The sequence below is a fragment of the Hemitrygon akajei genome, chromosome 10 (assembly GCF_048418815.1).
Source record: "Hemitrygon akajei chromosome 10, sHemAka1.3, whole genome shotgun sequence".
NCBI lineage: Eukaryota > Metazoa > Chordata > Chondrichthyes > Myliobatiformes > Dasyatidae > Hemitrygon > Hemitrygon akajei.
In genome coordinates, this window is record NC_133133.1 from 174,523,283 (window position 1) to 174,547,928 (window position 24,646).

At 47.8% G+C, this 24,646-nt stretch overlaps 1 protein-coding gene across 1 annotated transcript in view; it reads left to right on the top strand.

Moving 5' to 3' along the window:
* slc17a8 (solute carrier family 17 member 8) overlaps positions 1 to 24,646 on the top strand; it is an 82,929-nt gene that overhangs the window by 11,571 nt on the left and 46,712 nt on the right. Inside the window, exons 2-3 of the mRNA XM_073059782.1 lie at positions 1,702 to 1,960; positions 11,145 to 11,263. Coding sequence (XP_072915883.1) covers positions 1,702 to 1,960; positions 11,145 to 11,263 — 378 coding nt within the window. The remainder of the gene's footprint in view (positions 1 to 1,701; positions 1,961 to 11,144; positions 11,264 to 24,646) is intronic.

A 24,646-nucleotide genomic window follows, 5' to 3' on the forward strand; every position in this document is an offset into this window, starting at 1 on the left:
TTCGGCCCATCTACTCCATGCCGACCCAAGTTCCCATCTCAGCCAGTCCCATTCCACATACTGACCACTCTCTCCATCTCATGGACTAATGGCCACTATCAGTGAAAATGTTATTCCCCCCTCCCCAGGTTTCTCTCCTCTCTCACCATAAATCTGTTCTCTGTATCTTGGTTCCCCAGCCCTGAGAAACAGATTGTGTGCATTCACTCTCTCTATGCCCTTCAGTATTTTATACACCTCCGTAAGGTGTTCCATGAAAGTGTCCCAACCTCTCTCCATGATTTCAGACCGTAAAACATTTAGCCAGCCGATAAAACAGATAAATGTTAAAGAAACGGTAAGGTTGGCATCCGATACGCCACAAGGCATGGAAAGGAATAACAATAATAACAACTATAAGACATAGAAGCAGAATTAGGCCATTCAGCCCATCAAGTCTGCTCTACCATTCTATCATGGCTGATTTATTATCCCTCCCAACCCCATTCTGCTGCTTTCTCCCTATAATCTTTCACACCCTGACTCTCCTAAGCAAATTCCTCCTCATCTCTGTTCTATTAGACATCTGTCTATTCTGTGGCTGTGCCCTCTGGTCTATCTCACTATAGGAACCATTCTCTCCACATCTATTCTATCTAGGCCTTTCAATATTTGATGAGTTTCAATGAGATGCTTCCTTGAATTCTGACAACGTCTTAATATATCTTTGTACCTGCTTCATCCACTTCCTCTGGGAGCTCATTTCACACACTAGCCACCCTCTGGGTGACAAAGTTGTCTTCAAATAATGTTGATCTTTATTGCTGGTGGATCAAGAATAAGGAGGTCCTACTGCAGTAGCGCAGAGCTCTGGTCAGATTACAATGGAATATTGTGTACTGGACTGGTCTCCCCTCCTACATAAGGATATACTTGGAGCAGAGAGGGGATACAGCAAAGGTTCCTGTGAGGAGAGCTTCAGTAGATTGGCCAAAGAGTCTCTTGAGTTTAGAAGAATGAAAAGTGGTTCATCAGGAGAGATGGACCAAGGTTTGGGGTGTTCATAATCAGACACCACAAAGATAAAGAGTAACACACACAAATTGCTGGAGGAACTCAATAGATCAGGCAGTGTCTATGGAGAGGAATAGAGCAACATTTTGCACTGTTCGCACAGTCCTTCATCTGGACTGGAAAGGAAGGGGGAGGAGGATAAAGAGATGGAGATTTGGAACTGAGATAAAAAGAGGATCCTTCTCTCTGGGGTGGTAAATTTCTGGAATTCTGCACCCAAGAAGATTGAGGAGTCTCTGAGTCTGAGCATATTCCTAAAGATATCAAGAACTTTAAAGGTTGAAGCTCCGTCCATTCCCCTCCACAGATGCTCGCTGGCCCATTGGGTTCCTGCTGCTGTCTGTGAGGAGTCTGTACGTTCCCCTTGTGGCTGCATGGGTTCCCTCTGGATGCTCCAGTTTCCTCCACAGTCCAATTACGTATAAATTATTAGATTATTTGTTCACACGGTGGAATGTGCAGCAAGGGATCATTGGGCTGGAAGGGTTTGTTATCGTGCTAACAATAGCGTTTGTTATCTCTAAATAAACATCCTCCACCGTTTTGTGTCTGTTCCTCCTGATTCCGGCCTCCTGACTTAATGTAACATTGCAATTGAGGGTACAATGCCTCACACACAGACTGATGCTGATATTGTAATCCCTCAAGGGTCGTAGACGGCACCAATGTGGAGGAGGAGGAGGAGATGGAGCTGAATGAGGACGGTCAGCCGGTGAAGGCGGGTGGGCTGAAGCGTCAGCCACTGTGTGATTGCGATTGCTTTGGAATGCCCAAGCGTTACATCATTGCTGTCATGAGCGGGCTGGGTTTCTGCATCTCCTTCGGCATCAGATGTAACCTGGGTGTGGCGATCGTGGAAATGGTCAACAACAACACCGTCTACGTGAACGGCAAAGCAGAGATCGAGGTGGGTGCAGCACTTCTGGGCAATGTTTGCTAACAAAAGGAGAAGGGGGTTAAAAAGAGATATGAGATCCACAGCTATATCAGCATGGATATCTTCACTCATCTCAATGCTGAATTACTCTCTCCTCACTACTACCATCAGGAAGGAGGTACAGGAGCCTCAGGTCCCACACCACCAGGTTCAGGAACAGTTATTACCTTTCAATTATCAGGCTCCTGAACCAGTGTGGATAACTTTACTCGCCTCAAAACTGAACTGATTCCACAACCACAACCACAACCACAACCACAACCTTGACTTACCCTCAAGGACTCTATAATTCATGTTGTTAGTATTATTTATTTACCTATGGTTTGTCCTCTTTTGCACATTAGCTGTTAGTCTTTGCTATGCCTGGCTTTTCATAAATTCTATTATATGTCTGTATTTTCCTGTAAATGTAAGAAAATGAATCTCCATGTAGAATACGGTTACGTACACACAGAGGTCACTTTATTAGGAGCACCTGTTTGTTAATACACGTACCTAATCAGCCAATCATGTGTCAGCAGCTCAATGCATAAAAGCATGCAGACATGGTCAAGAGGTTCGGTTGTTGTTCAGACCAAACATCAGAACGTGAGTGCATGGTTGGAGCCTAGGAAGTATGTCTAAGCAGGTGGTGGAGACAGAGACCTCAGAACACTTGAGAAGCATGCACATAATTACTCGAATCACCAAGGCTTACAGGGCTGTGGTCCTAATGTGGGTAAAGGGAGCAGTGTAGTTAGGTACTATGGCTGGTATAGACGTGTTGGATCCAATACAAGTTTATGATATTTTCAAAAAGACTTGGGTGACTTTTGATGCCTTTAAGGCCATGTTGAATAAACACAGGGTGGAAAGAATAAGAGGTGACGTTGACAGGGTGGAAGCTCCAGGGACTTTGTAAACACGGGCACACAGCGTGCAAGTTAACATATAAGGAGTGTTTGATGGCTCGGGGCCAATACTCGCTGGAATTCAGAAAAATGCTCATTGAAATATCAAAAGGTCTAGATAGAGTTGATCTGCAGAGGATGATTCCTATTGGGGGGGGAGGGGGAGTCTAGGACCTGAGGGGACAGCCTTGAAATAGAGGGATGTCCATTTAGAACAGAGATGAGGAGGAATTTCTTTAGCTGGAGAATAGTGAATCTGTGGAATTCATTGCCACAGACAGCTGTGGTGGCCAAGACATTGAATATATTTAAAGCAGACATTGATAGGCTCTTGATTAGTCAGGGTGTGAAAGATTATGGGCAGAAGAAAGAGAATAGGGTTGGGAAGGGCATTAAATCAGCCATGATGGAATGGTGGAGCAGACGCGATTGGCCGAGTGGCCTAATTATGCATCTCTGTCTTGTGGTAGGGTTCCCAACCTGGGGTCCATGGACCCCTTGCTTAATAGCATTGCTATCTGACATAAAAGAGGTTGGGAACCCCATCTTATAGTCTTAAGCTGAATAGTCTATTTATACTGGAATGTTATGTGGTCTTTTGGACACTTAAGAAGTAGTTGAACAATACTTGAATCCTCAAGACAAAAGGAGGATGTAGATGAAGTGCTGGAAAGTAAAATTAGAGCAGATTGCATTTTGAAGTTAGCATGGATGCTGTGGGCCGAAGGGCCTGTTTTTGTGATGAATGTCTATATGACTCTGAATTTTCAGGGTGTCAGGAAATCCCCACTAATATCCTCACCCCCCCCCCCCAACCACGAGGCCGTTAGAGGTGTGGGGGACGGGCAAGCAGAATGAAGTGAAAGTTGGGTTTATTGTGGTCTCATCTCCACAATACCTGTCTGCACAGATGCAATGAAAAGCTTTCTTGCAGCAGCATCACTGGCACTCAACATTTCCAAGAAGAATAGAAACAAAAATTGTACAAAATTTTACAAGAAAGCACACAATTCAAACAAAAAAACCACAAAGTCCATTGCAGTACAAAGTGGCCACAGGGTCTCTATACTGAGGCATTGATGAGGGTTTGCTGGTTCAAGAACTGAATGATTGACAGTAAGTAACCTGGTGGCATGTGGCTTCGGTCTTTGGTACCTCTCCCTGATGGTAGTTGTGAGAAGATGGCAAGTCCTGAGTGGTGGGGATCTTTGGTGAGGAATCTTGAGGCAGTGCCTCCTGTAGATACAACCGATGGTGAGGAGGGATATGCCTGTGATGTGTTGGGCAGAGTCCATTACTATCTGCAGCGTTGAATTGTTTCATCAGTTCAGGTCTTAACTTTGAAACATATCCCTGCAGACTTTTATTTTGTTAGTGTTCCTGCCTTTAATTTTGATATTCAGTTGGACTACGTCAGGAGAGCAGCCATTTTGTCTTTTAGTAGAGTTTCTCAGTCAGATTAAAGTACGTGTACACAATCCTCTTCGTTTACACCATTGAAATTATTCTCCTTTTACTCTTACTCAACAGTATGAGTGAGTCCTTTCATTATCTCTATCTCGTCTGTCTCCAGCACACTCGACAGTAAATAGGAATGCTACTTTTTATTTATTTATTATTTTATTGAGGTACAAGGTGGAACAGTCTCTTCTGGCACTTCAAGCCCTGTCACCCAGCAATCCCCAATTTAACTCCAGCCTAATCACGGGACAAATTACAATGACAATTTAACCTACCAACCTGAATACCTTTAGACTGTGAGAGAAAACCGGAGCACCCGAAGGAAACCCATGCAGTCATGGGGAGAACATCCAAACTCCATATAGGCAGCGGAGGGAATTGACCCAGTCGACTGGCTCTGTAAAACATTGTGCTAACCACTACACTATTCTGCAGTGGGAATTAAACTTGGGTCATTGGTATTGTAAAGCGTTGTGCTAACCACTACACTACCGTGTGATGGGAATTGAACCCGGGTCACTGGTACTGTAAAGTGTTGTGCTAACCACTACACTACCGTGCAATGGGAATTGAACCCGGGAACTGGTACTGTAAAGCGTTGTGCTAACCACTACACTACCGTGTGATGGGAATTGAACCTGGGTCACTGGTACTGTAAAACATTGTGCTAACCACTACACTACCGTGTGATGGGAATTAAACCTGGGTCACTGGTACTGTAAAGCGTTGTGCTAACCGCTACACTACCGTGTGATGGGAATTGAACCCAGGACACTGGTACTGTAAAATGTTGTGCTAACCACTACACTACTGTGTGTTGGGAATTGAACCCGGGTCACTGGTACTGTAAAGCGTTGTGCTAACCGCTACACTACCGTGCGATGGAAATTGAACCCGGGTCACTGGTACTGTAAAGTGTTGTACTAACCACTACACTACCGTGTGATGGGAATTGAACCCGGGTCACTGGTACTGTAAAACATTGTGCTAACCACTACACTACTGTGTGATGGGAATTGAACCCGGGTCACTGGTACTGTAAAGCGTTGTGCTAACCGCTACACTACCGTGCGATGGGAATTGAACCCGGGTCACTGGTACTGTAAAACATTGTGCTAACCACTACACTACCGTGTGATGGGAATTGAACCCGGGTCACTGGTACTGTAAAGCGTTGTGCTAACCGCTACACTACCGTGTGATGGGAATTGAACCCAGGACACTGGTACTGTAAAACGTTGTGCTAACCACTACACTACGGTGCGATGGGAATTGAACCCGGGACACTGGTACTGTAAAGCGTTGAACTAACCATTACACTAGCATGCGATGGGAATTGAACCCGGGTCACTGGTATTGTAAAGCATTGTGTTAACCACTACACTACCGTGAGATGGGAATTGAACCCGGGTCACTGGTACCGTAAAACATTGTGCTAACTACTACACTACCGTGCGATGGGAATTGAACCCGGGTCACTGGTACTGTAAAGTGTTGTGCTAACCACTACACTACCGTGAGATGGGAATTGAACCCGGGTCACTGGTACTGTAAAACATTGTGCTAACTACTACACTACCGTGTGACGGGAATTGAACCTGGGACACTGGTACTGTAAAGTGTTGTGCTAACCACTACACTACCGTGTGATGGGAATTGAACCCGGGACACTGGTACTGTAAAGTGTTGTACTAACCACTACACTACCGTGTGATGGGAATTGAACCCGGGTCACTGGTACTGTAAAGTGTTGTACTAACCACTACACTACCGTGTGACGGGAATTGAACCCGGGACACTGGTACTGTAAAGTGTTGTGCTAACCACTACACTACCGTGTGATGGGAATTGAACCCGGGTCACTGGTACTGTAAAGCGTTGTGCTAACCACTACACTACTGTGTGATGGGAACTGAACCCAGGTCACTGGTACTGTAAAACGTTGTACTAACCACTACACTACCGTGTGATGGGAATTGAACCCGGGTCACTGGTACTGTAAAACATTGTGTTAACCACTACACTACCGTGCGATGGGAATTGAACCCGGGACACTGGTACTGTAAAGCGTTGTGCTAACCGCTACACTACCGTGTGATGGGAATTGAACCCGGGTCACTGGTACTGTAAAGCGTTGTGCTAACCATTACACTACCGTGAGATGGGAATTGAACCCGGGTCGCTGGTACTGTAAAACGTTGTGCTAACCACTACACTACCGTGCGATGGGAATTGAACCTGGGTCGCTGGTACTGTAAAACATTGTGTTAACCACTACACTACCATGCCACCCCTATGCTACCATGCTGCCCCTATTTTTAGGAAGATCTTTCTGGAAAAGTCTCACCACAGAGGCCTCACTCATCTGGCCTGATTACACCTTGCCAGAGTCACCCCAGCCCATCTCATCTGCAGTAAGCAGAGGTGTCTCTGACAGTCTCACCTCAAAGATCTCACTTGACCACTACTGCCCCAGGCTAGTCTTGCCTGGACATTGACTTTAAACCTTGCCTTACCACAGCCTCCACACCATCGTGCCAAATACAAATAGGATTTCCTGGGTGGATGTAACTTTCCCTGGATATATTTGTGCTTCATTTCCACACAGCTCCATCTCCCTTGTTTCCACCCTCTGTGGGAATTTCTTCTTCACACCCCCTCTTAGTTCTTAAGTCGTGCATTTAAATGCCTAAGATGGGGGTCAAATCCAAAACCTTATGGTGGCTGAGTGTCACCAAGTCATGTAATTCTACAGATGCACCGTAGAGAGCATCCTAACCAACTGCATTACTGCAGGTATGGAAACTGCTCTGTGGCAGACGGGAAGGCTCTACAATGGGTAGTCAAAGCTGCCCAACCCATCACCGGCACCAGCCTAGCCACCATCAAAGAAAGGTGGTGGAAAAAGGGGCTGGTAACATCATGAAATATCCCACCTACTCTGCTCATGGACTGTCTGTCCCTCTCCCATCAGGGAGGAGGCTACATAGCATCCACACCAGGACCACCAGACTCAAATACAGTTACACAGCAATACTGAGATTTCAAATTTGATACTTCTGAAAGTTAAGACTGGTTCAATTAAGACATTCACTGATATGTTGAACTATGTGCTTAGAAATGAAGAATTTGAAGAACTGACGTTGTTGGAACATTTCAAGCTACTAGTGTTGATTGCGAACATGGATTCAGTCTTATGAATTCAATAAAATGTAAATCCAGAAACAGACTCGGTGGAACATTTGGATGCTCTAATGACAATTAAGACGTATCTTCATCTGGATGTGAAATTACTCTGGACAGTGTTTATAGACAATGTATTTGTAATAAAGACAGAAGAGAAAAAGGTCACAAAATGTGGAAGATTTTCTTTGTTTTATTAGCTTTCATTATATCCTCCAATAAATAAAATCAATGAAAGGTATGCAATTTGTTACCAAAGGTAAACATTTGAAGAGTTCATGCTATGTAAACATTTCCTGCTCACAGCAACGTTTGCTGCACAGCTGTAACAAAAAGTAGCGACAACATTGCCTCCAGTTTCTTGCGGTCAAGGGCAGGGCAGTTGTCATCAGGGTCCATAAGACCAGAAACATAGGAACAAACTTAGGCCAATCAGACTCTGCTGTGCTCCACATTTGATTAGGACTGATTTATTAACCCTCTCAACCCCATTCTCCTGCATTCTCCCCGTAACCTTTGACAACCTCACTAATCAAGAACTTGTCAACGTCCACTTTAAATAAACCCAATGATGGCCTCCACAGCTGTTTACGGCAATGAATTCCACAGATTCACCCCCACTTTAGATAACAAAACTCCTCCTCATCAGTCGTATCCAATTTCTTTGGCTTCCTGAAGAGGTACAGGTGCTGATGAGGTTTCTTGACTGTGGTGTTTATGTGGTTGGAGCAGGACAGGCTGTTGGTGACATTCACTGTGAGGAACTTGAAACACAGCCTTCCTGACCTCAGCACCATTAATATAGAGACAAGCACGTGAAATGCCCCCCCCCCCCACTAAAGTTAGTGACCAGCTCTTCAAACATTGAGGGAAAGGTTGTTACTAGATTCTCCTCCTTCCTGTACTCTGACTCACCGGTTGTCTCCCTCCATATCAAAGGACTCACGTTCTCCTGACTTTGATTCCCATTGGCTACTGGACCTTGTATTTCGCACATTGGTTGTACACCCAAGTTGCTGCAGTCTTTCACTGGTTTTGTCATGGTTATTAATCTATGGATTTATTGAGTATACTTGCAGGAAAATGAATCTCAGGGTTCTATATGGTGACATATATGTACTTTGATAATAAATTTACTTTGAACTTTGAAGAACAAACGGTCAGATAGCTTGCTTGTAATCCAGGAACTTCCATCCCTAACAGCACTGTGGGACCACTGTCCCTACTTGGACAGAAGCAGTTTCATTCCCTACCCTGGTAGCTGTCTTTCTTTCACCTACCCATCACCTCCCCATGGTGACATTCCTCCTTCTCTTTCTTCCATGATTCACTCTACTCTCCTATCAGATTCCTTCTTCTTCAGCCTTTTTCCACCTATCACCTCCCAGCTTCTTACTTCATCTCTCCTCCCCCGCCACCTGGCTTCACCTTTCACCTTCTAGCTCGTACTCCTTCCCCTCCCCCCACCTTTTTACTCTGGCCTCTTTCCTCTTCCTTTCCAGCCCTGATGAAGGGTCTCATCCCCTCCATGGAAGCCGTCGGACCTGCTGAGTTCCTGCTTTGTGTGGGTGTTGCAGTGGTACAAGGTGATAGCCCTCCGCCATGTTCCGTAGGGCAAGCAGGGACGTACAAGGAGAGCTGGCCTGCCTCCTCAGAATGAATTGAAAAAAAATACATGAAACTGCTTTGACAGCTTGTTGCTGAAATACATCTGAAAGCGCACCTAATTTAGCTTGTTTGGGAAGTGATTCATGTAATCTAATTTGTAGAATGTAATAGAGGTTTCAAAATGGACACTCTGTGATCCGTCAGGCGTGGCACCTGGTGATAATATCTCATGATGAGCTAAAGGCATCAGAGAGAAAGCCCCTGGTGTCTGAGTCATGTGGATGGGATACACACCGGTGAGGGGGTTGCTGAAACCTAGAGCAGTGGTGCTGATAAATGTCACTGAAGTCTTAATTCAGTTACTCCAGCCTTAATGAGATCAACAGAGATCCAAATCAGGATCAGGTTTATTATCATTGACATGTCATGAAGTTTGTTTTGCAGATGCATACAGCACAATACATTAAAATTACTATAAATTACAAAACGTGTTTAAAAAAGTAGTTAAAAAGAGAACAAAACAGTGAGTAACTCATACAAAGTGCCGGATTGACTCAGCAGGTCAGCCAGCATCTATGAAGAGGAATAAATAATCAACGTTTTGGGACGAGACCCCTCTCTTCCCTCTTCCTTCCCATTATTGGTGTTGGGCCAAAACGTCAACAGTTTATTCCTCTCCATAGATGTTGCCTGACCTGCTGAGTTCCTGCAGGATTTTATACGAGTTGCTCAGCATTTCCAGCATCTTCAGAATCTCTTGTGTAAAAAATGAGATAGTGTCTTTGGGTTCCTGGAACATTCAGCAGGGTGGCACAGTTCATTTCCACTGCTGTGTGCAAGGAGTTGGTAACTTCTCCCCATGACCATGAAGGTTTCCTCAGGGTGCTCAGGTTTCCTCCCACAGTCCAAAGACAAATGGCTTAGTAGGTTAATTGGTCACATGGGTGTAATTGGGCGATGTAGGCTCAGTGAGTCGGAAGGGTCTGTTACCGTTCTGTACCTCTAAATAAATAAATGTGACGGTGGAGGGGAAGAAGCTGTTCAAGTTCAAGTTTATTGTCAATCAACTGTACACGAGAATACAGACAAACAAAACACTGTTCCTCCAGAGCAAGGTGCACATCACAGTCCATACAACTCACACACACGACACAGGAAGGAACATGATCACAAATGATATGTATATTCCTGAGGCACCACCTTTTGTAGCTGTCCTGAATGTTAGAGAATGCCCGTTGGGAGCCGTGTGGAAACAGAGGTGGGGCATGGCTGGATGGACCGATAGTCAATGATCAAACGGTGTGGAATAACATGGTGAGAAAATTTAACCAGGGCATTGTTAGCATTCATTTCTAGAGGACTCGAGCACAAAACCAAGAATGTAATGTTGAGGCTTTATAAGGCATTGGTCAGACCACACTTGGAATATTGTGAGTAGTTTTAGCCCCTTAATCTAAGAAAGAATGAGCTGGCATTAGAGAGCATCCAGAGGAGGTTCATGATAATAATCCTGGGAGTGAAAGGGTTAATGTGTGAGGAGGATTTGAGGACTCTGGGCCTGTACTTTCTGGAATTTAGAAGAATGGAAGGGGAAGGATTTCATTGAAACCTCTTGAATATTGAAAGATCTAGATTGAGTGGATGTGGAGACTATGTTTCCTATAGTGGGGGAGTCTAAGACCAGAGGGCACAGCCTCAGAATAGAGGGACATCCATTTAGTACAGTGATGAGGAGGAATTTCTTTAGTCAGAGGATGGTGAATCTGTGGAATTTATTGCCACATATGTCCGTGGAGGCAAATCACTGGGTAAATTTAAAATGCAGGTTGACAGGTTCTTGATTAGTCAGGGTGGCAAAGGTTATGGGGAGAAGGCAGGGGAATGGGGTTGAGAGAGATAATAAATCAGCCATGTTGGACAGCAGAGCAGATTCAATGGGCTGAATGGCCTGATTCTGTTCCTGTGTATAACGGTCTAATAGCTGTGACATCCACGTTCCTTTCTCTTTCCAGAAACCTCAGTTCAACTGGAACCCGGAGATTGTGGGTCTAATTCACGGTTCCTTCTTCTGGGGTTACATCGTAACTCAGATCCCCGGTGGATTCATCGCCAACAGCTTTGCCGCAAACAGGTAAGAGCGTCGTAATGGAGCAGCAACAGTGGACTCTTTCAGCAATGACGACTTTGTGCAGAGAAAACTGGACCAGTATGGTTCCGGTTCCAGATGTGAAATGGCGGTGTAGTGATTAGCGCAACGCTTCACAGCGTCAGCGCTCAGCGATCGGAGCTCAATTCCCACTGCTGACTGTGAGGAGTTTGTACAATCTTCCCGTGAATTTCCTCCCACATTCCAGGCGTACTGTGAGGGTTAGGGTTAGTAGGTTGTGGGTTTCCCGTGTTACATAGTGATACCTGTGGGCTGCCCCCAGCACGTCCTCTGACTGTGTTGGTCGTTAACACAAACGATGCATTTCACTGTATATTCAGGATCAGGTTTACTATCACTGGCAGCAGTACATTGCAATAGTGAAAACTGTGAATCACAATGAGAAATATATAACAAATGAGTAGAGCAAAAAGAAAAAAGCTAGTGAGGTAGTGTTCTCCGTTTCATTGTCTAATCAAAAATATGGGGAGAGGGCAGGAACGGGGTACTGATTGTGTATGATCAGCCATGATCACAGTGAATGGCGGTGCTGGCTAGAAGGGCTGAATGGCCTACTCCTGCACCTATTGTCTATTGTCTATTGGCTATTGTCTATGATGGCAAAGAGGAAGAAACTGTTCCTGAAACACTGAGTATGTGTCTTCAGGATCCTGTACCTCCACCCTGATGGTAGCAATGAGAAGAGGGCATGTCCTGGGTGATGGGGGTCCTTCAGGATTGATGCTGCCATTTTGAAGCATCTTCTTTTGAAGATGTCCTCAATGGTGGGGAGGCTGGTGCCTGAATATATGTGACTAATAAAGGATATGGGGAGAAGGCAGGAACGGGGTACTGATTGTGGATGATCAGCCATGATCACATTGAATGGCGGTGCCGGTTCGAAGGGCCGAATGGCCTACTCCTGTACCTATTGTCTATTGGCAATTAATTCCAGAGATTTTCAACCTTCTCCTGAAGCAATTCCTTCCATCGCTTTTGCAAATGAGCACAGTGTTATTCTGAAACAATGGCCCCAGTTGTAAAACATCCACTAAATGAGGCACATGACCACAGGACATAGGAGCACTGTTAGGCCATTTGGCCCATTGAGTCTGCTCTGCTGTTCCATCAGGGCTGATTCATTATCCCTCTCAACCCCATTCTCCTGCCTTCTCCCTGTAACCTTTGATGCCCTGACTATTGAAGAACCTATTAACCTCCGCTTTAAATGTACACAATGACTTGGTGTCCATAGCCATCTGTGGTTATGAATTCCACAGATTCACCACTCTCTGGCTCATTTCTCCTCATTTCTGTTCTAAAGGGATATCCCTCTATTCTGAAGCTGTGTCCTCTGGTCCTAGACTTCCCCTCTACAGGAAACATCCTCTCCACGTCCACTCTATCTGTGTCCTCTGGTCCTAGACTTCCCCTCTACAGGAAACATCCTCTCCACGTCCACTCTATCTCAGCCTTTCAATATTCCGTCCAATTACCACCGCATGTTCTGTATTTGTCTGCATGTTCTCCCCATGACTGATGGGGTTTCCTCCAGGTGCTCCAAAGTCCTCCCACATTCCTAAGGTTTAGGGTTAGTAACTTGTGGGCATGCTATATTGGTGATGGAAGTGGGACAACACTTGCGGGCTGCCACACTGATTCAGTTTGATGCATTTCAATGTACGTGTGACAAATAAAGCTAATTGTTATAAATGTTTGGAAAGAAATAGAAATAGATAGATCGAGAGAGAGAGAGAGAGAGAAAGATGGAGATAACAAAAGGCAGAGAAAAATAGATACAAGATTCAGAAGAGGGAGGGAGAGAGGGAGTTGGGGTAGAGTGAAGAGGGGAGAACTTTGCTTTAAGATTAGTGGCTCTGTTCAGACATATGGAGTTTATCAAAGTCAAACAATTGATTGCCACTCAGGAATTTCTCCCCAGAAGAGACAGCATTTAATTAAATACTATATTGGGCAGTCTAACCCCAAAATCAGCTGGATGAACAATGTGTCCTTTGGCACTGTCAGTTCAGGGATGACGTTTGGTCCCAGGTCTATTAACGTCCGCAGGGAGAGATGATGGGGCTTTGCTTTAAGCCTATGATCAATGGCAGTGAGAATGCACCGCCCCCTTGATATCTCACTGAACCATCAGCCGAGATTATTAGCTGACGTTTCTGTAGCGGAGCTGTTGGAATGGAAATGTCACCTCTTTTGACACATCTCAGTTTGAGGAAAATGCGATAAACACAGGCTTGCAAATTTAAATGAGGATGTGATTTTTCCTTCTCCTTGGTCACGGAACAGATTTTGAAACTCCCATTGTCTGAGAGAGATGTCACTTTTCTCCAACCTTGTAAAGAGCAGTGAAACCTTTCTTTTCTACCGTTACAACCTGATGTGTGTCTGCAGTGGGCAGGCAGCTATTAGCCCTGGGTTTGGTGATTTCTTTTAAATTATTTTGTGAATGTCCCTAATTGATTTTGTACTGTGGGCAGGTGAGGATCAATTTAGTATAGATCGATATTACAGTATACACTCAGTGGCAACCTCATTAGGTAAATCTTCTATCTATAAAGTGGCCACTGAGTGTATGTTCATGTTCTTCTGCTGCTGTAGCACATCCACTTCAAGGTTCAACATGTTGTGCGTTCAGAGATGCTCTTCTGCACACCACTGTTGTAACATGTGGTTAATTGAATTACTGTCACCTTCCTGTCAGCTTGAACCAGTCTATTCGCTCTCCTCTCACTCTCTCATTTACAATATGTTTTTGCCCACAAAACTGGATGTATTTTGTATCTCACACCATTCACTGTAAACTCCAGAGACTTTCTGAGATACTCAAACCACCCCATCTGGCACCAACAATCATTCCACGGTCAAAGTCACTTAGATCACATTTCTTCCCCATTTTGATGTTTGGTTTGAACAACAACTGAACCTCTTGACCATGTCTGCATGCTTTCTGCATTGGGTTGCTGTCACACGATTGGCTGACAAGATTAGCGGTCAGGTGTACAGGTGAACCTAATAAAGTGGCCACTGAAGATAGATAGGTAGTGGAGTCAGATACCATTACAGTATGTAAGAAGCTTTTAGACAGTCACTTGAATAGGCATGGCATAGAGGAATACAGTGCTAGTGTGGGGCAAATGGGATTAGTGTACATGGGCAAGAGAGTCACCAGGATCATGATGGGCTGAATGGCCTGCTTCTGTGCTGATGTCTCTCCAGTACAAATTTAGATGTCACTCAACCACACTCATGAATACAGCCAAATGAAACACAGTACTGATAGTCATATACAGCACTAGGCACATATCACACATATAGTTACGATAACAGTAATACATACAGTTAGAAAAACAGAGCAATAAAAAATAATATAACCCAAGCTCCTGAGCATCATGGTCTGTAGACTGAGGGTGTATTGGATGTTGTCCTGGAGCCATGTTTCTGTAAGAACAAGCCTATAGCAGTTTCTCATCACACACTAGTGCAGCCACAGACAAACACAGTCCAGCTGGTCTTCTACCGAGCGCATACTGGAAAGCAGCACTGATGGGAGGGATCAGCTCCATCCCATCCTCCAGTGTCTCATCTCCTGAGTGGCTGCACCAGGCAAGCCCGCAGCACGAGGGCCTGGTCCACATGACGACCAATCCCACACAGCTCACCGCCGCTGGTCGTCCGCACGACGACCAATCCCACGCAGCTCACCACCGCTGGTCGTCCGCACGATGACCAATCCCACGCAGCTCATCGCCGCTGGTCGTCCGCACGATGACCAAGCCCACGCAGCTCACCACCGCTGGTCGTCCGCACGATGACCAATCCCACGCAGCTCACCGCCGCTGGTCGTCCGCACGACGACCAAGCCCACGCAGCTCACCGCCGCTGGTCGTCTGCACGAGGACCAATCCCACGCAGCTCACCGCCGCTGGTCGTCCGCACGACGACCAATCCCACGCAGCTCACCGCCGCTGGTCGTCCGCACGACGACCAATCCCACGCAGCTCACCGCCGCTGGTCGTCCGCATGAGGACCAATCCCACGCAGCTCACCGCCGCTGGTCGTCCGCACGACGACCAATCCCACGCAGCTCACCGCCGCTGGTCGTCCGCACGAGGACCAATCCCACGCAGCTCACCGCCGCTGGTCGTCCGCACGAGGACCAATCCCACGCAGCTCACCGCCGCTGGTCGTCCGCACGACGACCAATCCCACGCAGCTCACCACCGCTGGTCTCGCCAGTGAACCTATGATCAAAGTCTCAGTCTGATCTGGAAGAGATGGCAGGATTTTTCTCTCCAAGGGACATTAATGAGCCAGACACGATGTTTCAAACTGCACCCCAGAAGCAGAATCACATCACTGACAGATGTCATGAAAGTTGTTGCTTTGTAACAGCAGTACAGTGTAATACATGAAAATTACTATAAGTAACAAAAATAAATAGTGCAAAAGAGGATTAGTGAGATAGTGATCATGGGTTCACAGACCCTTCAGGAATCTGGTGTTGGAGGGGAAGAAGCTGTTGAGTGTGGATTGTCAGGCTCTCGTATCTCCTCCCCTGTGGAAGTAATGAGAAGAGTGCGAGGGTCCTTGCTGATGTTTGACACCTTCTTGAGGAGCTGCATCTTGAAGATGGGGAGGGTTGTGTCCCTGATTGAGCAGGCTGAGCTTACAACCCTCTGCAGCCTCTTGTGATCCTGTGCACTGGAGGCTCTACACTGGGCAGTGATGCAACCAGTCACAACGCTCTCCACCAGACATCTGTAGAAACTTGCAGGAGGCTATGCTGACGCACTGAATCTTCACAAATCCTTAAGCAAGTTGTCTAGGGACACTGACGACGCGGCTTTGTGATTGCCTTAGGGCATTGGGCCCAGGGTGGGTCTTCTGAGAACGATGTGCCAGAACGTTGGAGGAATGAGCCACCTTTGGGATTGCCTTAGGGCATTGGGCCCAGGGTGGTGATACACACAAAGAGGAACTCAGCAGGTCAGACAGCATCCATGGAAATGAATGATGTCACAGAGTCAACAGTTCGGGCTAAAAGTCTTAATCGGGACCCTTCATCAGATCCTCTAAGACATTGATGCTCAGAAACTGGAGGTAATTTCAGTGTGAGCATCACAAAGATGAGCGTGTTTACTACGATTCATTTAGACAAGAGATAAGATGAGATAAAGCTTTATTTAGCCCAAAGGAAATTATTGTTGCAAGGTTGCTCAGTCGGAAATATATACTTTAAAATATAAAATGTAAGCGTTGAGGTACAAAAGCAAATGCAAACTGTGCATTAAAAAGTAATAGTGCAAAGTACAGATGTGCAATGAAATCAGATGGTTATATACCTTAGGAGGAAGAGTTGCAGTCTTACAGCCACAGAGAGAAAGGATCTCCTGTGGCGTTAGTGGTGCACCTTGATGGAGTCAGTCTGTTACCAGAGGTGCTCCTCTGTTTGTCCAGTATGTCACGGAGGGGGTGAGAGGGATTGTCCATAATGCTCCATAACTTCTTCAGCATCCTTCTCTCAGACACGACCACCAAGGAATGCAGTACAACTCCCAGAACAGAACCAGCCTTCCTGACCAGCTTATCAATCTTCTTAGCATCAGCTGCTCTCACCCAGCAGACCACAACGTTGAATAAAACGCTGGCCACCTTGAGTGGTAGAATATCTGCAGCGCTGTACTGTAGACGTTGAATGACTGCGAGCCTCCTCAGGAAGTGCGGTTGGCTCAGTCCCTTCTCGTACAGAGCCCCTGGATTTTTAGTCCAGTCCAGTTTATTGTCCAGGTGATATTTAGTTAACAGCCTTTACACATGATGCACCATCAATAACTCTCTCTGAGACGTAAAGGCGAGATCTGCTGCTCCTGTGGGCGCCAGGTCGCGGACGGAGACCGTGTCCTCCCGCCCATCAGGTAAGACCACGTAGGCATACTGGGGGTTCGCATGTAGAAAGTGAACCCTCTCGACCAGCGGGGAGTATTTATTACTCCTCACATGTTTCCGGAGCAGCACTGGCCCTGGGGACGTCAGCCAAGCTGGTAGGGTGGTCCCAGTGGCAGACTTCCTGGGAAAAGAGAATAGGCGCTCGTGAGGGGTGGCATTGGTGGACGTACATAACAGGGAGCGGATAGAGTGGAGTGCCTCGGGGAGGACCTCCTGCCATCGAGAGACCGACAACCCTTTTGACTTAAGGGCCAAAAGTGTGGCCTTCCACACTGTGGCATTCTCCCTCTCCGCCTGTCCATTTCCCCGGGGATTATAGCTCGTGGTCCGACTAGTAGCAATGCCCCTAGCTAGCAGGTACCGGCGCAGCTCGTCACTCATAAAGGAGGACCCTCTATCACTGTGGATATAGCAGGGATATCCGAACAGAGTGAAGAGCTGGCGCAGGGCTTTTATGACGGACGTGGTAGTGGTGTCGGGGCAGGGGATGGCAAAGGGGAACCGCGAGTACTCGTCGATAATGTTGAGAAAGTAGACATTGCGGTCGGTGGAGGGAAGGGGGCCCTTAAAGTCAACACTCAGTCGCTCAAAGGGGCGGGTGGCCTTGATAAGTTGCGCCATTTCAGGATGGCAGAAGTGCGGTTTGCACTCACCGCAGACTTGGCAGTCCCTGGTCATCATCCTGATGTCCTCCAGGGAATATGGCAGGTTCCGGGCTTTCACGAAATGGTAAAATCGGGTGACCCCTGGATGGCAAAGATGTGCATGGAGGGCGTATAGCCGGTCGAGCTGCACGCTGGCACACGCTCTCTGGGATAGGGCATCAGGGGGCTCATTGAGCCTTCCAGGCCGGTACAGGATATCATAGTTGTAGGTGGAGAGTTCTATTCTCCACCTCAAAATTTTATAATTTTTGATTTTGCCCCGCTGTTGGTTGCTGAACATGAACGCAACCGAGTGCTGGTCGGTCAGCAAGGTGAACCTTTTGCCGGCGAGATAGTGCCTCCAGTGCCTAATAGGTTCCACTATGGCCTGGGCTTCTTTCTACATCGTGGAGTGCTGAATTTCAGGGCCTTGAAGGGTACGAGAGAAGAATGCTACTGGCCTGCCTGCCTGATTGAGGGTAGCAGCCAGTGCGAAGTTGGAGGCGTCACTCTCTACTTGGAAGGGAATGGTCTCGTCCACCGCATGCATCGTTGCTTTGGCAATGTCCCCTTTAATGCAGCTGAAGGCCGCGCGGGCCTTGGCAGAGAGGGGAAATGTGGTGGACTTGACCAGGGGGCGGGCCTTTTCTGTGTAATGGGGGACCCATTGGGCGTAATAGAAAAAGAAGCCCAGGCACCGTCTGAGGGCTCTGAGGGTGGTGGGAAGAGGGAGTTCTAACAGGGGGCACATACGGTCGGGATCAGGGCCAATGACCCCGTTCTCCACGACATACCCAAGGATAGCGAGTCGGGTGGTTCAGAACACACACTTGTCCCTGTTATAAGTAAGGTTCAGGGCTTCGGCCACTTGGAAAAATCGTTGGAGGTTGGTGTTGTGATCCAGCCAGTCGTGACCACAGATGGTGATGTTATCCAGATAGGGAAATGTGGCCTTCAGTTGGCACTGGTCCACCATCCGGTCCATTTCCCTCTGGAAGACCGAGACACCATTTGTGACACCGAAGGGGACGCACAGGAAGTGTTAGAGCCTGCCGCCCGCCTCGAAGGCGGTGTAGGGGCGGTCCTCTGGGCGGATGGGGAGCTGGTGATCAGCGGATTTCAGATCTATTGTCGAGTACATCTTGTACTGAGCTATCTGGTTGACCATATCCGCGATGCGGGGTAGGGGGTACGCGTCAAGCTGCGTGAACCTATTGATGGTTTGACTATAGTCCACGACCATCCTATTTTTCTGCCCGGTCCAAACAACAACCACCTGGGACCTCCAAGGGCTTGTGCTTGGCTCAATGATCCCCTCCCTGAGCAGCCGCTGCACCTCCGACTGAATGAAGGCCCTGTCCTCCGCGCTGTACCTCCTGCTTTTAGTTGCCACCGGTTTACAGTCGGGGGTCAGGTTGGCGAACAGCGGTGGGGGAGGGATCTTGAGGCTGGAGAGGCTGCAAGTGGTGTCAGTAGCGCAGCTGTCGGCATGGTGCTGGGTGGGATGTGTGGTTCGGTGTGTGTGTGCGTGGTCAGTAGCGGGGTATATGACGAAGTCCCACAAAACTGAGGATTCCTGACAGTGAGTGGTGGGAGGGGCCCGTCATATGCCATAGTCACACTTTCGAGATGGCTCTGGAAGTCCAGCCCCAATAGCACAGGCGCGCACAGTTGAGGCATGACCAGTAGCGCAAAGTTCCGATATTCTGTGCCCTGCACCACCAATGTCGCTACACAACCCACCCGGATGTTTGTGGAATACGACCCAGAAGCCAAGGTGACCCTCTGGCTTACCGGCCGTGTCACGAGTCTGCAGCATTGCACCGTGTCCGGGTCAATAAAACTCTCAGTGCTGCCTGTGTCAAACAGGCAGCTAGTCCTGTGCCCCTCCACCAGGATGTCCATCATTGACCTTGCAAGCTGGTGTGGGGCGCTTTGGTCGAGGGTTACGGAGGCCAGAGTTGAACTGCCGTCTTGGTGCCCGGTAAGCACCGGTGGGTCGGGGGCGGGGCGAGGTGGCGCCGACAAAGATGGCCGCCCCCATCCGGGCAGGCAAGATGGCGGCCCCCATGCCTCGCACGAGGCGGGCAGGCAAGATGGCGGCCCCCATGCCTCACACGCAGCGCTGCCCGACCCCGCTCGTGATTTAGACTTACAGACCTTGGCGAAATGGCCCTTCTTCCTGCAGCTGGAGCAGGTCGCTTCTCGGGCCGGGCAGCGTTTTCGGGGGTGCTTTTTGAGTTCGCAGAGTAACACTGCGCAGGCTTTTGACTGGCCGCAGCTGTGGTCAGGTTCGGGGAGTTCGTGGAATCGCGACTGGCAGCAGCGTTGGCGAATTCGCTCACGGGAACCAGCGGCGGGGTCTGAGGCGTCCACGGGACCGGCGGGGGATCGCGCGGCTGGACAGCATCAGCGTTGTGCAGCGTAGCCTCCAGCGTGTCGGCCGTCTCGATCGCCGAGCGTAAGGTAAGATCGGCATTTTCCAGCAGCCGCTGGCGCACATACACTGACCTGATTCCTGTAACAAAGGCGTCTCATACTAGCAGCTCCGCATGCTGTTCCGCCGTGAACGTTTTTCAGTCACAAGTTCGGACGAGTGTCTGTAGGGCTCGGAGAAACTGGGCGCTCGATTCTGCAGGCTGCTGCCGTCGGGTAGCTAAGTGATGTCTTGCATAGACGGTGTTCACCGGCCGCAGGTACTGTCTTTTGAGGGCGTCCAGTGCCCCTTCGTAGGTCGGCAGGTCCCTGATAAATGAATAAACTTTTGGGGTGACCCTCGAGAGGAGAATTCGGTGCATAACAGTGGGTTCAGTTGCACGAACCTCCTCCAAGTATGAGTGGAAGCATGCAAGCCAGAGTTCAAAGGCAAGGGCTGCTTCAGGGTCTTGGGGGTCCAAATCCAATCTTTCCGGACGTAAAACGCTTTCCATGTTTTAAAACTTCCAGTCAATAAAAATGATGCACCATCAATAACTCTCTCTGAGACATAAAGACGAGATATTGGCTTTTATTGACTGGAAGAAGGAACGAGCAGTGAGTGACCACCATACTACATCCTGGAGACAGAGAGGCCGGGCTCAGACCTCAATCGCCTTTATACAGGGTTCTGTGGGAGGAGCCACAGGAGCAGTCAGCGGGGGTCTGTGGGAGGAGCAACAGGAGCTGTCAGCGGGGGGCGTGTCCAGACAGGTATATGTAGTTCACCACAACACTGCCCGGCCACTGCTCTGGCGTTCAGTGATGTGTCGCCCAGACTTGCTACCGAACCACTCCGCTGTTGAAATGTAACCCCAGGTTCTGTACAATCGGAGACTGCTGTCCAGTCTGTGGGCAGCATGATAGTGTAGCAGTTAGCGTAATACTTCACAGTGCCAGCATTTGGAGACCAATTCCTGCCACTGTCTGCAAGGAGTTTGCCGTGACTGTGCGGGTTTACTCTGGTTTCCTCCCACATCACAGGGACACACAGGCTAGTAAGCTGTAGGCATCCAGTGCTGGGCCCAACATATTGATGCAATTACAGAGAAGGCACGACAGCAGCTATATTTCCTTAGGAGTCTGAGGAGACTTCGTAGTCTGCAAAGACGCTCACAATTTTCTACAGAAGTACCATTCTAACAGTTTGCGTCACCACCTGCTATATATCCTGCACAGGATCAGTAAAAGCTGCAGAGTCACAAATGCAACCAACTCCATCGTGCACACTCGCCTTCCAGCATCAAGGACATCTTCAAAAGGCAGCGTCCATCACTGAGGACCCCCACACCCAGAACATGCCCTCTCCGCATTGCTACCATCAAGGAGGAGATCCAGAAGCCTGAAGACACACACTCAACATTTCAGGAACAGCTTCTTCCCCTCTGCCATCCGATTTCTGAATGGACAATCAACCCATGTACACGACCTCACTATTTTTTTTGTTTTCTTATTCATTACTTATTTAATTGAATATATTTCTTATTGTAATTTATAGTGTGTTATGTATTATAATGTACTTCTACTGCAAAATAACAAATTTCATGACATCTGATGGTGATATTAAACCTGATTCTGATTCTCACCAGAAATGTGGCGACATTTGAAAAGACTTTTAAAGAAGGTTCAACACATATACATCAAAGCATCAAAACATACAGTGAAATGCATCATTTTGCGTCACTGACCAACACAGTCCGAGATTGTGCTGGGGGCAGCCCACAAGCGTCACCGTGCTTCCAGTGCCAACATAGCGTGTCCACAACTTGGTAACCCTAACCAGTACATCTCTGGACTGTGGGAGGAAAGCAGAGCACCCAGAGGAAAGCCACACATTTATGGAAAGAACATACAAATCCCTTACAGACAATGCGGGAATCGAACCACGGTCAACGATCATTGGCACAGTAAAACAATTGTGCTCACTGGCAGGCTACCGTGCTGCCCTACATTGTGGGCTGCCCCCAGTACATCCTTGGATTGTGTGGTTGTTGGCGCAAAGCCATGCATTTTACTGTAGGCTTCGATGTTTGGACAAACGTGTGACAAATAGAACTAACCTTTCTTTGAAGAAATGTAACGCCTCATTTCATACACTCCATGAGAGGCGACGACAGTGTTTCGTCCTTTCCCTTGTCAGATGATATCCCTCTTGTAAGGTGAGCCGGGTGCTGCAAGGTCTGTTAATTATTAACCCGTCTCTTTCCCTGGGCGATGCTGACGGATATTAAACTGCTGTTCAGGGAAACTTTGAATAAAAACTCAGAGTTGTATTAAATATTGGCTGGTAGGTACTCACGGGGGGAGGGCAGGCTTTATGATCACAAATGTCTGGAATATATCTGTTAAGGAGGCAGATAAGATCAGCAAAACATTTAATAAGAGCATGATACACTTTGGCAAGGGATCGGTGTCCGTCGGAAAATCAGTCTCTGAATAATTAGCAGCCGTTGGAATGGAGGGAAATGATAATGATCACAACGCATTGTATGAAAGAGCATCAAGACCTTTGATCACTCTTGTCTCTGTCTCAGGAGACAGATATCCATTGGCATTTACTGCACACCGCCAGGTAATGTTGCAGCTCCGTAAATCTCCGGTTAGACTGCTGAAAGTTATCCTGCCATCAGTCATACTTTCCGCCTTGCGCATGGGCCATCCGTATCTCCCTGGTCCATTCTTCCCTCCCACTCCTCAAGTGCCTTCACCTCCACCTCCTCCTTCCTCACCATCTGTGGCTCGAACCACCCCTCCCAGGCGTGGCAGCAACTCACCAGCACCTCCTGCATCCTGCTCTGATGCCCCGCTCGTGGCCTCGACGTCGGTGGCCGTGCACAGCTTCACCGAGCACGCTCACTCCATCTGCTATGGCCGTCTGGAACTCCTGGCTGTCAGCATTTTATTTCCCCACCGACCTGTCTGTCCCTGGACTCCTCCACTCCCAGGGTGAGGCCAAGTGCAGACAGAGGGACGGTGCCTCACACTGTCCACGTGAATACCGAATTCTCTAATTTTAAATAACCTGTTCACACTCTGTCCCTCCATCTTCCTGATCTACCGGTTCCTTCTAGACCCCCTGCCCCATCACCCTGTTTACAACATGGTGGTTGCCTGTCATATCCGACAATGACAGGAGAGTTTTTCAGCTGTTGCACTGGGGCAATTCCACTCTCTGAAGTCTGTGTCCATGGTACGAGTAGGCGTCACAAACTGGGTTCTTCCCTGGTTACAATGGATGACCATGACATCTTCCGGGCCTAGTCAAGCCCTTTGCTCTCCACGGAGCATTGCAGAACTGCCTTCCTGGCCATTGGATCTCACTGTAGATCTCCCCCCATCCCCAGTCCACCAGACGTGACTTCAGATGCTAGGACAGGCATGCCCCATCTCACCGGGGTACGAGGCCGGCCTGCCGAATTTCAGTCCAAATAAACATTTTAGTCACTTCAACCAGGTCATTGTGTGGGAACTTCTCCCAGAGAGTGCAGAATTTCAGGAGGTGGGAAGGAGATAAGACCGCTTGGGGGGGGGGGGTAGATTTCTGAAAGATTTCAGTATCGAATAGTAATCCAAGGACAGTACCTTCCATTGTGTCCACTAGGTGGCATGGTGGAGTCAGTCCGTAAACTCCCTGAGCCATAAAACACTCGGAGCAGAATTAGGCCATTTGGAACAGACCCAGAGCTATCAAACATTCCTCGTATAATAACCCTTTCATTCCTGGAATCATCCTTGTAAACCTCCTCTGAACCCTCTCCAATGCCAGCACATTTTTTCGTAGATGAAGAGCCCAAAACTGCTCACAATACTCAAGGTGAGGCCTCACCAGGGCCTTATAAAGCCTCAGCATCACATCCCTGTTCTTGTATTCTAGACCTCTTGAAATGAGTGCTAACATGGCATTTGCCTTCCTCACCACGACTCAACCTGCAAGTTAACCTTCAGGGTGTTCTGCACAATGATTCCCAAGTCCCTCTGCATCTCAGATTTCTGGATTTTCTTCCCGTTTAGAAAATAGTCCGCACATTTATTTCTACTACCAAAGAGCATGACTGTGCATTTTCCAACATTGTATTTATTTTCCATTTTCTGCCCATTCTCCTAATCTATCTAAGTCCTTCTGCAGCCTACCTGTTTTCTCAACACTACCTACCCCTCCACCTATCTTCATATCATCTGCAAACTTGACAACAAAGCCATCTATTCCCTCATCTAAATCATTGATATACAGCATAAAAAGAAGTGATCCCAATACCGACCCCTGCAGAACACCACTAATCAC